Here is a 14,831-nt window from a genome sequence, read left to right as displayed (position 1 = left end):
TCACGGGCGGGCCTATGAAATGGGAGTCGTTCTTTCGATGAAAATTTCTTCCTCTACAGACTACAGCGATGCTGCGGCGTCGAGTACTCGAGAGTCGAGTCAGAGGAGGAGTTGGTACTTGGTATTTATTTATTTCTCACTTTTTTTTAGTAGTGGATTAGTCATTTTCGCAGCCAAACACAGCCTATTATTATGTCATCAGTTATACTGAGACCTCCATTTCCATTATAAAGCTTCCCGATACGCTTTTCTCTACCAATCGCTCTCTCAATCATTCGCTCCCGCTCTTCTGTGCGATTGGGAAGGAAAAAGAAAATTAGGGTTTCATATTTCTGACGCCCTTTTTTCCTCGAAGATCTATCGTTGCTGGTGAGCCTATCTCCATTTCTGCTTGTGATCCTCACGTCATACTGACAAATATGTGGTGGCTTGTTTGACGTTTTGTTTCGTTTTGGTAGATTGTTTGTTCTTGGTTTATATGCGTGTTGTGTTTGTTCTCGATTATTATTACCTTAACGAAGTTCGATCACTCTAGAGGGAAGGGTTTGTGGTTGGTTATGTTTCTTTTGAATCAATTTAATATGTTCTTTTAAGGTTTATGTTTTTTTTTCCCTTCTGTCGAAAGATTAATTCATGTTATTAGGATGATTAAATATGTTATATAGATGAACTATGATGTCCTGTGCATTCAATTGATCATTCTTTTTCCTTGGCAAGCTGAATTATGTTCAAAACCTCAAGTTCTCGGGAGAGAAATAAATAATGAATTGAAAAGGAGAAGAAGAGAGAAAAATTCAGTAATGAAGTGAAAAGGAGAAGAGAGAAAAATTCAGTAATATTTCAAGAATATTATAGGAAAGAATTAAAGCTGTTAGAGAAATATGAGAAAAAAATATAGCCCGATATCATTAAGTTTATAAGTTTTTTTGCCTACCAAATTGTCTTTTCATTTGTCTTTTTGGGGCTGTTTGCTTTTCTAAATACATCTGCCTAAGGCACAAGAAAAGAAGAAATGCCGATTTTCTTTTCTTTTGATTGGTTCCTGTTATCACTAGGGTGTCATACATACAATAATTTCTTTTTTTCCGCATTCAAAATAATTAACTATAGTGCATGTGATTATAAATGGTGGTAGATATGATAGCTTTTAGTCATTCATGGTATTGTTCAGTGCTTGTTCATTTTTCAGGAACTTAAAGACATTTTTAAGTAATTCGGCAGTAACGTAAAAATCACTAGAGCCGACGAATAATTGAGTACTCGCGCTAAACAAAAGGATTAGTTGTTTCTTATTTCCTTGAAATCGTCTCCTTTTCAGATTTCGAATAACTAATGTTTGAGCTATATGCAATCATGTAAAAGCAATAATATAATGGCTCCTTTCACATGAAGGAAAAATGTTGCAAGAAGAACAAGAAAAAATACTGACTGTAAATGGAAATCTTTGGGTTTAAAATGTTTCTTCAATTGCTTTTGTTAAGGCAACTTTGTAATGTGCTTATATTTGCTCATGGTAGTTTCTATCTCTTTATTTGATTTCAAAACAGTGATTTTCTTTCTAATTAGATAATGAAGCCAGGAGCGTCCACTTTGAATCCTTATGCAGCATCATATATACCACTCTCAAAAAGAAATGCAGGTGATAATACTGAAGTTCCTGGAGTGACCTTAAGGGGTGTTAAATTTGTTAATGCCCAGAACAGTTATCACGACAAAGCATCTCATCACTCTCATGTCCATGTCAATGAGAAGCTATCTTTGCCAGAAGTTTCTACACTGAAGGGCCACACTGCTCTATCATCACATATTCCAAATGAGATGAGAGATAAGCAGATGGTGGATATGGAATTTGACATGGACATGGAATATCTTCGAATGTTGTTTCCTGGTGTATCTGATCAGTCCCTCGCTGATGTGTATTTGCACAGTGGCGGTGACATGGATACCACTATGGACATGCTAAACCATCTTGAGGTAATTTTCTCGACTTCTTGGCCTGTCCATAAATTAATTTAACAGATTGCTTAAAATGGATTCAAAGCTCCTCTCTCTCTCTCTGGCAACTTAAATATGTGCGCATGTACGTGCTTGTTTGGACTTTTGTACGGTACCACATTACTGCATAACTTGCTTTGACGTGTGCGAGACAAAAGCATGGAGTTTAGTTAGTGGTAAGACCAAACTAGACAAAAGTTGGAGTCTTCAAGTTTTATGGGGTTTTAAATCCATTTCTGCGTTGCTTGAACTTCAACGGCAACCCTAACTATTACGTGTCCCCATGGGTTTGTCCTCCTATTCTTTTTTTTCCTCTGAGAGCTCACGGGATGTTATGAACTGCTTGATTGTATGTGTTTGTTTAACTAATCAGAGATTCCTTTGTTTTGGGCATGGTTGTGTAACTTGTGTTATTATTCATCATAATCATGTTTTGGATTAGATCTGTGCATGCATCCACACTAGTAATCCTGGTGCAGCTCATTGTTTGACTTGCTGCCAATGTGATTTATCTAGAAATTGCATTGTGATCTAACACTCTACTAAGTTTTATGAAGATACTTCAGAACCTGTTTCTTGGGCCACTTTTTTTTCAGTCATCTTAAGATACAGATTTTTTTTTCTTTTGTAGTGTTACTTTGTTGAGTCTTCTGACAATCTTCCAGACACTTTGGACATTGGCGATGTTGCGGTTTCTGGCTCTTCAGCAGAGTGTTCATCTTCAAAATTGAAGAATGCTGTGGATAAAGCCAGGCCATTGTAATTTGATAGACTTTTTAAGTCGTTCCTCCTTGAACATCGTGAATTTGACCGATGGGTTGTTGGTGTATAGTTCTTTAGGTTTTTTGGTCCAAATATTTTCACCTGTCATTGGATTTTTGTTTTTCTGTTTGATGGTTCAATACCCCTTGAGCAGTTATGTTACAGGTTTCAGGTTTATGAAATGGAACCAATCTTAGTTTGATAATTGAGAGCTCTGGTTTTTGTGTCTTGGAACTGATATCCGATGTAAGCAGCTTAGGTATCAAATGGAAAGCCTGGGTATTTGTAGTGAGACTAGTCATTGTTGCATATCTTTTCTTTCATTTTCAAAGCAAGATCATGAATCATGATCATCAATTGGCTGTATCACTTTTGAGTTTTGAAACTAAGAGTGTGTTTGCATTGAGGGATTTAGAGGAGAGGGAAGAGAAAGGAAATAGAGTTTCCTTCCAATTCCTTTGTTTGGATAATTTATAAAAAAATTGAGGGGAGGGATTTGAGGGGATTTGGGAGGAAGATTTTTTAAATTTTTTGTCAAAATTCTTTCTTCTCAAAATGGAGTCATTTGGAGGGAAGAGATTACTAATTAAGTTATTTGGACATAACACTTAAATATAAAAAATAATGATAAACTAGTAAATTAAACCACTTTTCTTTCCCTTTTTTTTTATCTATCCAAACATGAGAGAGGGAAATATATTTTCCCTTCCATTATCTTCTTTCCCTTTTCCTTTCCCTTTCCTTCCCTTCTCCCCAAATCCCTCAATCCAAACACACTCTAATTGTTCAACATGTTTCACTTTGGCTATTATATATATTCGTGCAGGTCGTAGGAATTCTTCGTCAATTAACGGTGGATTTTCATACTTAGAAGAACGATTTTTGACGTAGATGGGAATCACTTTGCAGGAGTCTTAACGGTGGATTTTGATAACATCCCCCTTTATTTTGTAATATCAATAAAAATGTTGTGAGTGAATTAATTATGTCGACCGTTGGATCAACATTAAATTCCAGTGCCTCCCTTAATTTTTAGAAAATTTCGCCCCCTACTCGGGGTTGTCAACACAAGATGCGTTTGATTTATTCCAATGGGCCTACTAAAAGGCCGAGAGGCTCGAAGCCCACAAGACAAACACGTACATACGCTTGCTTTCCCTTTATTATTATATCAAACAGATCCTGAGGTCTCACTCTCGCTCCTCAATCTGCTCCTCTCTCTATTTCTCTTCATGTTTGATTGGGAGCTCTCAAGTCTGATACAACAAGCAGATTTATCAATCCTGGAATCTCCCCATCCCTAGCGTCCAATCACAATTGCGAAAATAGAGCCGGACGTTAGTAGCAAAGATTTGTTCCATGATCCGCGTTGCGGTCTTTCCGATCGGGACTGTCTCTCTGGCGATCTCGCGGTGTTACTACTCCATGTTCATGCGGCACCATGCGATCCTAATGTCGACGATAATCTCTTTCTTCACGGAGCACCTGGACTCTCCATTCGTGAACTAGCCTTGGGCGGCAGGATGCTCAGCTTCAACTTTTCGCTATGCGGAGCTCCTCCCTACCCCTGCGAGGACTTTCAGTTCAATCGCAAGATTTTCGCCGTTATAGGCGTGTGTCACTGCCCGTCGTCGCCTGATCTGGACTCGGAGAAACTCAACTCTGCGAGTGAGGGCTACTCCTCCGCGGCAGTGAAACCACACTTCGTTTTTTGTCCGTGTCTCTCAGGTGAGCTACGTAGTTATTGCGCACCTTCGTCTTTTCTGGTCTTTATTTGTGGCTAATTTAACTGGTATGTCGTTAACGAGTTGGGGAGGTTCACGATGACTTTTATTTTGGGTTCCATAGCAGAAGTCAATTAAATTCGACTAGCCGTATATGGTTAATGGCCATGAAGCATTTTCTTTGTTTGGATTTCAGAATAGAGTGCATCAGTAATGTGGATCTATGCTGTGTTTTGAGAAAACTTGATATTAATGTTATCTTGACCTCTGCTCGATGCCTTGCCCTTTACTTTTATAGTTACCAATAAATACATATTCGATATGTAAATAAGTCATCATAAATGGGCGTCTAGCCCCTCTGTCATCTAGATGTAATTTGGTCATTTCTTATTAGTTGTTGCTTATTGGTTGAAGCTTCAGTTCGATATTAGATCCAGGGCATCGTCTCTCGTTCTGGTGCACAGAAGACAATATATATCATTGTCTATTGGTCGGATCACCTATTGATGCCAATAACCATTATTCCATTGCTCTAGAACTTGTGAGATTGCTTTTTGTGTGCTGGGGCATTGGAGGCTAGTTTTTGTCCCTTACTGGCCTGCCAAAGATTTTCTAACACAGATCATTTAAATTTTCTAATTTTCAATTTTTTGTTGTCGTCAGGACGAATGGATAAGTCTGTCTAATGCAGCCGCAGTTCCAGTTCAGCAGGTGCATATTCACACTAGCAGTACTCCTGGGGAAGCATGGGTAGACATTTGAAGGATGGTAGCAGGCCCATGATATTGATATTTCAACTTTTAAGTAAGATAATTGCTCAATTTTGCTATAGTAATTGCACGATCTCTTTGTTTCTCAATTTATTTTGTAATGTTCATTACGTAGGTTTATTCTCCTGGAAGCGTGGGTAGACATTCGAAGGATGGTAGCAGCTCCAGTCCATGATATTGATACATAATGCTGGTTAGTATTTCAACTTTATGTAAGATATTGCTCAATTTTGCTATAATAATTGCATAATCTCTCAGTGTTTCTCAATTTATTTTGCAATGTTCATTACATAGGTTTTATTCTTATTTTATGGTCCTTAATTCCACTATGCAGCCCTTCCATCCAATGTTCATTGTGTAGATGTTATTTTTGTAGCAAGAAATGAAGATCTAGTAGTAACATTCTCTTCCATCTCATTACATTATTATGCTATGGATCATATGCGCTAGTGTTAGTTCTTTGAATACTGTCCTTGGTCCACATAAAAGGTGATGGTAATGGTGATGCTGAGTGTTGTTCAGAGTTCCTCTGACTTTTTCTATCCATTGGTGGCATTTAGAAAACGTTCGACTAGGCTTTTTTTTCTTGTTTACTGAATGGTAGTTTTATGGAGATGTTGAAGCATTATTTTAAATTTAGGTTGTTCTTTTATGTACTGAATGATTGCACCTCAACCATGTTTAAGTTTGAATTTTAGGATTAATTTAGAGGTCACCTATGTAATACTATTTTAAGTATCTTTTGGTTCAACTACCAGAAGAAAATGTCCGAGTAACGATATTTCTTCCATCAAGAGATCCTGATTTGATTTGCAAAATTAAGGTCAGGTGGGATGTTGGAATCTGGGGCCAAATAGAACTGGAGAACTGAATAATTAGGGGGGAATTAAAATGCAGTACATGTGGCAGATATCAGTTGATGATGTGCTGCTTGCAAATCCATCGACATTGGGTTCAGCCTAGTTAGACTTAGACATGATAGTGAACATACTGAAACGAGTCCAGAATATGTATGATGGATAAAGGTTTTGAGCTGGCAGCCTGGCACATGATATGTCTCCTACGGGAGTTCTTGTTGAAAACAACACAAAGGAAATGATATAGATGAGTTTTAGTATAACATGCAGAGATGTAGCTGGAAAGAATTGTTGGGGGTGCAAAGACAACTATGCTGTAGTCTGGTAAGGTTTTCTCATGATATCATGATTATCTAGTTACCAGTTGGACATTATTCTTGTTTAATTTGGTAATCTCACTTCTTTGGTTGTTTTGCCCATCATCATACTGCAGGGACCATTGTTTTGAGTAAAATAAATGATGGTGTTTTTGTCCATTTAGGTTCCATCAAGAAATTTCCTGCATATAGATACTTTTGATCTTTATACAATACCTGATAAAACTACTAGTTGCAACTCTTATTCTGATTTAAAAATCTGAATCATAACCTTTACTTCTCTTATATTACCTACAGTTTTTATCTTTTTATAAAGTAATGACATGGCTAATTCATTCAGTATATATATGAAGTATTCATCATCCAAGCCTTGTTCCAAATTATTTGGATTCGACTACAGGACTATGGGAGACATCATAGAATCTGCTATCCACTGGTGTGGATAATTCATTCAGTATATAGTTATAGGTTCTCAAATTGTTGTGATCTTTATGGGTAAAATGACTGTTTAACTAGTGTTACTTCATTTCTTGTTCTTATTTGACAACCCATCCGTGATTTTGTTTATTCTTTATTTCGTATTTTGCTCTATGGTATTTTGCTTTTTAGATATGTACTTTTAACATCCCCAGTTTGTCGCTACCTCATTGAATTGTTTTGGTATACAGAACGGTTTGCTTCAGGGTATGCTGTGATGTATACCATGGCATGAATATTTTTTTCTTTTTTTTTGAAAGGCCTATAGGCCACACAAACGCTAAGTCATTTCTGATTGCATTCTTTTTCCTCTTTTTTGGTATTATGTTTTTGGTTGGGGGGTGTGGTTATTTCGGGAATAATTGCGTGTCATACATGATGTTGATTATTGAAATATTTGTAGACTGAATATATTAGTGGTTTGTGTCGCTGATTTTTGGGGACTGAATATATTAGCACTTCGGTTGGCGACGCTGATTTTTGGGGACGCATTTCTGGGTCCATATATTACCTTTTTTTTTTTTGTCAGGCACATACAGAACTAACCAAAAGAATAAAAGAGACCAAAACAGTGGTCAGGAGGGTCATGTTTGGTATCTAACCATAACTGCAATCTCGGGAGAAAATGACTGGGAATGTTGCCGGAGAGATTCCTAGTCGCAGCCCATTTGGCGAGACCATCCGGCGAGACCATCCGCCCAAGCGTTTTGACGCCTGCTAACCTTTGAGATACTCCAATGCGGAATCTCCTACAAACTACACCTGATATCATCAACTAAATTTTCAATCGCCCAATGCGAAACCAACGGAGGCTTCACTATCGCATTTATCATAATCAAAGCATCACCCTCAAAATGAACTCTCCCACCACAGGATCCACAAAGGGTCCATATATTACTTATTTGATTGAAACCATGTTTGATTGGACCATCTTTTTAGTGGACTTATGCCCTTGCCTGGAATGTGGACCCAAGTGTGTAAATGGAAAGGGCATAGGGAACGATTTTAATGGACCTTATGTTCAATGATACGGGCATAGTTTGTATTAACCATTTAAAAGGTTATATGAATTAACAGCCGCCTTTAATGGACCATCTTTTTAGTGGACTTCTGGCCTTGCCTGGAATGTGGACCCAAGTGTGTAAGTGGGGCAAGGGCATAGGGCACGATTTTAATGGACCTCATGTTCAATGAGAAAGGCCATAGTTTGTATAAACAATTTTAAAGGTTTTGTGAATTAACAGCCGCCTTTAATGGGCCTAAGTTCTTTAATTTCTATCACAATCAGCCTGAACAATTTTTAATGATAATGGGCCAAAAGCCAAAGCCTAAGGTTAATGGACATAAGCCCATTATAATTAAAATTACTTAGGCCCATTTAGTGATGCTTATTAGCGGGCCTTTATAGAACTGACCATTTAATAGGCTCTTCGTAAATTATTTAGGCTCATTACGATTGGGTAGTTGGGAACTGACCCATTATCAGTAAAAATTACTTTGGTCCACAAGCCCATTAAAGCGGGCCCAGTTATTACCACAATGGGCTCGTAAATCTAGGCCCATTAAAAAGTAAGCCCGTTTAGTTATGCTTCTTAGCTATTATGGGCTTTTAAGAACTTAGGCCCATTAAAAATTGTTTCGCCAATAGGCCTTTGTAAATTACTTAGGCCCATTACGATTGGACTGTTGGGAGCTGGCCCATTATGAGAAAATTTTACTTTGGACCAGGACCCATTATGGTTGGGCTTTCGACCCATTAAAGCGGGCCCAGTCATTACAACCATGGACAGTATACAATTTAGGGCCATTAAAAAAGTAGGCCCACTTAGTTATGCTTGTTGGCCATTATGGGCCTTTATATAACTTAGGCCCATTAAAATAGTAAGCCCTTTGTAAATTATTTAGGCCCATTATGATTGGCCCGTTGGGAACTGCCCCATTATCGGGCCCAAAGGATTTTAAATGGTAATTTTGGTCCCCTCAACTTTTAACGAACATTAGGCCCACACGACTCGAAAGCCTAACTAATATGTAACCAAAGTCAAGATTCATCTTAATTTGGCCCACATAATTTTCAAAGACAAATAGGTCCACAAGTATATTTAATGAACCTAGTTTAATGGGCTCAATATATCTAAACGCCCAACAAATTGGCTTTCAGCCCATTTTAATTGGGTAGTGGACCGTAGGATCGCTTAAATACAGGCTGAAAGCCCAATTTTATGGGTCTGTCCTCAAAAGGCCAACTGAAGAGAAGGTCAACCAAAGTAGTGGAATATATGCTTTCCTAGAAAGCATATATTCCACTACTTTGGTTGACCTTCTCTTCACATGCAACTGGTGTTTCACCAAGATAGCTGAATCAAGTACATCAGCTCACCCAAAAAACTCCTCAACATCAATATCAACAAAAAATAAAATTAAAAAATCAGATAATTCCGCAACATTCTAATTTAAAATTTGCATGGCATACTCTGCGACAATCATGTTTTCCAATAGGTGGTACAGACACAGTACATGTTAGGGGGAAAGAAGCATGAATAGTATGTTGAGAAATATATCCTAAACAGTATTATTCACCATAACCAGCTATCCACAAATATGTATTAAACATATTTACTGATAAGTGATAACAAGTAAAACTAATACCAACCACCACCTAATTCTTTGCTCGAACAAGGACATGCATGATGCATGTAAAGAAGATTTGCACATTGCATACCTCCCAATAACACGAGGGAAGATAATTTCCTTTCTCCTGTGCATGCTTCAGTAGAACCAAAGCTTCTATTAAAAAATAGATATAATACATATATTGGGAGAAAATATATATATTTAACAAAAGTTACATGGTAGCTACTCTAGAAATGGCGAATACTGTAACTTCATTCTCACTGATGTTTGATAATAACTTGATTATCCTCTCTACCAAAGAATAGGAAATAGCCATGGTTTAAGAAAATACTTTCAGTAGTTGATGAATTGTTTGAAAATTCAGGTTTCAAATAGGCCAGCAGCAACATAGCAACTTCAACTCTCAGAGACTCTAGAACATGTAAGATGTAACAGATAAATGGAATAAGAATATGACAACAAAATGCATTATGTGAACCAGCGATAAGAAATTTCGGGATAAAGCAACCATAATTATAACATCCACGATTTACCTCTCAGCAGGAATTGCACATCACCCCTCCCCAATAATAGGTGTTGTAGATTATCCCAAAATACGGGCATAAAGCTTTCAGCAGGTGTTGCACATTAAATGAAGACCAAAAAAGGAATATCATATTGAAAAAAATAAAAACCTGTTTTAGCATTTTCATCATTTAATTTGTATGTTTTTCCAAAGTCTTTAATAAGTTTCCGACATGTAGTTCAAGAAATAAAATCTGTTTACAAAATTGATATAAGATTGTCCATATTTATGTTTTCTCCCTCGATTCAATGCCACCAAGAAAAATTATATCGATATAAGGGACAGAAAAATGTGCCCAGCAAAACAAACTTTAATGAGCAGTACAAAAAATCTAAACAAAACCAGAAGACAGTGAACAGAAAAGAGGTTTAAGACTTTAAGTAGTGTTATGAGTTATGACCAAGTGTAGAAGCGAAAGCTAAGCAGAGTAATGCAGACACTACAGAAATTCCAAAATCATCTTAATGGTGCGTAATAGAACCAATTTTCCATTTGACAGATTTTTAACATAAACAAACAGAGGAAAACGGAAAAGAAAGCAAGAGACCTTACTTGAACAGCAGCAAAAAAGTGCTGCGGAGGTCAAACTATAATAGTTGTCCTGTACTTGAGGAACAGGTTTGGCTTGAGATAAATATTCAGCAAAACCATGAAAATTTTGTTACAGAATAATTATTTGAGATGGAGTAAGCCTTTGACTAAGCAGAATAACACCAGAAGCAGGTATAATGCAGTTATAAGGGCAGGAAGACAATAAGTAGCCAATTTCTTGTGTCAAGATAAGATCGATTTGTATGAAAAGAAATAATTGAGAAAGTTACATACAAGATCATGGAACTAAGTCTGTATAATACGACAATGTTTTGAGATATTTTGCTGAAATACATTGATGTCATTTAGTAGATTATACTGCACATAAATTCAAAGTTGAATGCCTAGAGTGCATCAATTTGAAAACTAATTGGAGTGTACCAGAAAGAGAAGCAATCTCAAAACTAATTACGAAGCGCATCGTAAACCCTAAAAACCACAACTACACGAAGAGGAGTAAGAGAGTACCAGACATGAGAAGGGGACCAAGAAAAACAATTATCGACACCATCGTAAACCCTACAAACAGCAAACTACAAGGAGTAAGAGAGTACCAGTCATCAAGAGAAGGCGATCAAGAAACAGATTACGAACGGCGTCGTGAACCCTAACAACGACCGGAAACTACGCGACGATCAGGAAGAAAGTACGAATTATGAGAAGGCGATCAACAAACCTGAGTACCAACCACAACGTAGACCTACCGAAAAAGTGAAGCGACTAGCGAGATCTGTTGCTTCACAAAACTTGGCCACCAGCTCTGCGTTGCTCGTCTCTCGCGCGAGTCAATTTCTAGAATTAGGATTCGCGCACTAGAGTTTAGTGAGGTTTCCTTTGTCTGCGAGCTTCCTTTAGTAGAGATTTCGCGACGGGTCTAAGTAGTCCAAATAGTTTTTTTTGAACAGCCAAGGGCAGGCAGGTAAGGAAAATTATTAACTTTTTCCTAAGTAGTTTCCTATGAAGTCCGTTATATTCGTCCCAATAATAAGTTTCCTTTATGTGAACAAGTGAACGGCCAATCGTTTGCCAATAGATTAACTCTTTAGGTCTTCACCGTTCAGGTTTCTGTTTTCGTTATGTTGGCCCATAGGCCTTGTTTCGCTCCTTAGGTAAATTCTGCTCTGTTGGCCCAATGGGCCTTTGATCTTTATTGGAATATCAAATAGGTGCCCTCGTATACAGACTACAGTTTTATTATCTCATGAATTTCTAACTTGGTGGAAAAAACTAATAAAAATAAAAGCATAAAATGTGGAGTTTTATTATCTCAAGTGTACCGTGGGCGTCGCTTAAAAACCCACTTAACTAACAAACGCGGTCTTAATGAATCAATTCATAATCTGTCAAACTTGGCAGTACATTAGTCTCTCCCCTTCAAATAGTTTTGAGATTCTCCAGACCAAAAACCTTTGAACAAGACAAACCTCATTAAGCAAATCCAAGAATTTCTCTCTCCAGAGAGGAATATTTTTAATTTGATTTTTGGTCTTGTTCATGTTATATGAAGCGGAGGGAATAATCTGTTGCTCTGATGTTTTTGGGTTCTGAACAAATGATTGAATTTGAATAGAGAGGTGAAGGGTGATCAAATGTGTAGATTTGGGGATCTGGGCGTCTCTGAAAAGGGCTTGAATTGAATGACATTATAGGATTTTGATCTGATAAGGAGAAAGGAAAATGGGGGTTGATTACTATAACATATTGAAGGTGAACAAAAATGCAACGGATGACGATCTCAAGAAGTCATACAGGAAACTGGCTATGAAATGGCACCCTGACAAGAACCCCAACAACAAGAAAGAAGCTGAAGCCAAATTTAAGCAGATCTCCGAGGCTTATGAGGCAAGTTTTCCTTCTATTTGTCTCAGATATATGTCAGTTTATATTAATATAGACTTCCGTTTACATGAATTCAATCTTTTTTTGTCCTGTTGTTTCTTTTTATAATCGGATTTTTCGGTCTATAGCATACCTTTTTTTATTATAAATAAAGAAAATTTCATTGTATTTGTACTGAATGAAAGATTGAGACTTTGAGATATGTTTGTGAATTCAGGTCTTAAGCGACCCTCAAAAGAGGGCACTTTATGATCAGTATGGTGAAGAAGGATTGAAAGACACGCCACCTCCTGGCAGTGGATCGCCATTTGGAAATGGTGGTGGTGGGTCGAATGGTTTCAATCCTAGGAATGCAGAGGATATCTTTGCAGAATTCTTTGGGAGTAGCCCTTTTGGATTTGGATCTTCAGGACCTGGACGTTCTATGAGATTCCAGTCAGATGGAGGAGGGAAGTTTGGGGGTTTTGGTGGGGCTGAAAATATGTTCCGGAGCTATAGCGAGGGGACAATGCCTAGGAAACCACCACCAGTTGAAAGCAAGTTACCTTGTAGCCTCGAGGAGCTTTACTCAGGATCAACAAGAAAAATGAAGATCTCTAGAACAGTAATTGATGCCAATGGGTATGCATATTTTTCTTATTTTTGTGTTTATTTCCTAAGCTTTCCATAATTTCCTACTGCTTGATTTGATCTTGAGACAGAAACCAAGGATTTTAGAATTCAGAACACGTCTACTCTTCATTCATTCTTTGACAGACTTAAAATGTCTTACAAGCTTTCCTAGAAGATCTCCACTTGGCCGTCGGCCTTGTCAGCCTTGCCAAATGCCTGATTTTGTGCTCTTTTGTTCATGTTTTACTCTGTAATTATCTCCATAGATCTTGGCATGGCATCTGTTGTCGTCTTTTTGCACAACCCCAGGTACCTTTTTTACTTAGCAGGTACATCTACGGCATTACTAAGATTGTTGATTTGATTGAATGTAATAGGTATCAATAGTGGACAGGATGTGCCTTGAAACAATAGACAAAAGGATATTTGTTTTTATAAGGGTGTAAACTGAAGTTTCAGGAATCGTTTTCTTTGTTGCTTCATTTAGAAATATTAATATGTTCAACGATATCATGGTCCCGGCTAATTACATCATACCATCTCTTGAATGCATGTTCATAGCTGAAATATAGCAATTGATAATAGATTACTCTTATTATGGTATTGTGGTTGGCTGCTGGCGTTTTTGACCTTTGCAATCGCGTGTAAGAGATGCTCCTTCAACTGATATTATTTGAAACATAAATTTATAGGAGGCAAGTCCCAGAAACGGAGATATTAACTATCGATGTGAAGCCTGGATGGAAGAAGGGAACAAAAATAACATTTCCAGATAAAGGAAATGAGCAGCCATATCAGCTTCCAGCAGACCTTGTTTTTGTTATTGATGAGAAGCCCCACGATGTTTACAAGAGAGATGGCAATGACCTCATTGTTAACCAATGGGTGTCACTAGCTGAGGCATTGGGGGGAACCACAGTGAACCTCACAACTCTTGATGGCCGTAATCTATCTATCCCGGTTACAGATATTATTAACCCTGGTTATGAGCTTGTCCTTGCCAAGGAGGGAATGCCTATAGTAAAAGATGCTGGTAATAGGGGTGATTTGAGGATCAAATTTGATGTCAAGTTCCCTACAAGATTGACCCCGGAGCAACGAACCGGACTCAAGCGTGCTTTGGGAGGTTGATTGTTGAATCTTATGTTCATTATGAGCTAATAGCTGGATTGGAGTTCAAAGTGGACAAAGCAGCCATTCTGCTTTTCTGATGAACTGGAACCTTCGCTCCGGTAGTGGTATAGGTCCTTGCCTACTAGAAAGAACAGGTAAATTTGCTCTCCTCCTCTTATTGTGCAGAAGTTCTAAGCATGATGGCAATCCGTGTGTTCACTGCAGTCCTTTGATATTTGATATTCTTGTCATTGTAATTTAAGTCTTTGTAGTTCATTATTTTTTCCTTTTATTGTTACTTTATATTTGCAGTCGTAGTAGTTTTCAAGGGATGACAAATCTCCCTGAACATTCTTTCATTATTGCATCTAGAGTTCTTGGAAGCTTGAATTAAAAAAAATAATAAAAATTTGTCTGATATATATGAATATATGATACGATGTTTGAGTACTTAAACCAGTGCAGATCTGACTATGATACTAGCTTCTAGCCTGATGTTTTGTTATGGTAACAAATAAGATATATTCTAGATAGATTAATTATCAACTACAAAGCTACATTCATCCCAAAAGGAA

At 37.5% G+C, this 14,831-nt stretch overlaps 2 protein-coding genes and 2 long non-coding RNA genes across 5 annotated transcripts; 3 read left to right on the top strand and 1 right to left on the bottom strand.

Annotated features, from left to right (window-relative positions):
• Positions 1-113: 113 nt before the first annotated feature.
• Positions 114-3,123, top strand: LOC119996143 (polyadenylate-binding protein-interacting protein 5-like). 2 transcript variants are annotated; one of them, XM_038842677.1, is made up of 3 exons: positions 114-369; positions 1,548-1,974; positions 2,627-3,123. In XM_038842677.1, exons 2-3 carry the CDS (start codon positions 1,570-1,572, stop codon positions 2,756-2,758), a joined length of 537 nt encoding a protein of 178 aa, XP_038698605.1. In that variant the 5' UTR covers positions 114-369; positions 1,548-1,569; the 3' UTR covers positions 2,759-3,123. The 2 variants fall into 2 exon arrangements, with proteins under 2 accessions (XP_038698605.1, XP_038698604.1); XM_038842676.1 differs by having other exon boundaries at positions 122-369; positions 1,567-1,974.
• Positions 3,124-3,910: 787 nt separating this feature from the next.
• Positions 3,911-7,124, top strand: LOC119997848. The gene is made up of 3 exons (XR_005468080.1): positions 3,911-4,485; positions 5,145-5,285; positions 5,367-7,124. It is a non-coding gene; the product is annotated as an uncharacterized LOC119997848 (long non-coding RNA).
• A 2,200-nt stretch (positions 7,125-9,324) lies between these two features.
• On the bottom strand, positions 9,325-11,637 carry LOC119996016. The gene is made up of 2 exons (XR_005467780.1): positions 11,161-11,637; positions 9,325-9,669 (listed from the first exon to the last, which is right to left on the bottom strand). It is a non-coding gene; the product is annotated as an uncharacterized LOC119996016 (long non-coding RNA).
• Positions 11,638-12,058: 421 nt separating this feature from the next.
• Positions 12,059-14,609, top strand: LOC119996734 (dnaJ homolog subfamily B member 4-like). The gene is made up of 3 exons (XM_038843477.1): positions 12,059-12,534; positions 12,749-13,152; positions 13,836-14,609. Exons 1-3 carry the CDS (start codon positions 12,370-12,372, stop codon positions 14,272-14,274), a joined length of 1,008 nt encoding a protein of 335 aa, XP_038699405.1. The 5' UTR covers positions 12,059-12,369; the 3' UTR covers positions 14,275-14,609.
• The last annotated feature ends 222 nt before the right edge of the window (positions 14,610-14,831 follow it).

The sequence above is a fragment of the Tripterygium wilfordii genome, chromosome 4 (assembly GCF_013401445.1).
Source record: "Tripterygium wilfordii isolate XIE 37 chromosome 4, ASM1340144v1, whole genome shotgun sequence".
NCBI classification, from domain to species: Eukaryota; Viridiplantae; Streptophyta; class Magnoliopsida; order Celastrales; family Celastraceae; genus Tripterygium; species Tripterygium wilfordii.
Note: the sequence above shows the minus strand (reverse complement) of the source record. Positions and strands in the feature narration are given on the sequence as shown.

Coding starts and splice junctions, on each gene's coding strand:
- LOC119996143 (XM_038842677.1), top strand. CDS start 1,570: ATGAAGCCAGGAGCGTCCACTTTGAATCCTTATGCAGCATCATATATA. Junction 1,975..2,626: donor ACATGCTAAACCATCTTGAG/GTAATTTTCTCG, acceptor TTTCTTTTGTAG/TGTTACTTTGTTGAGTCTTC.
- LOC119996734 (XM_038843477.1), top strand. CDS start 12,370: ATGGGGGTTGATTACTATAACATATTGAAGGTGAACAAAAATGCAACG. Junction 12,535..12,748: donor AGATCTCCGAGGCTTATGAG/GCAAGTTTTCCT, acceptor TTGTGAATTCAG/GTCTTAAGCGACCCTCAAAA. Junction 13,153..13,835: donor ACAGTAATTGATGCCAATGG/GTATGCATATTT, acceptor ATAAATTTATAG/GAGGCAAGTCCCAGAAACGG.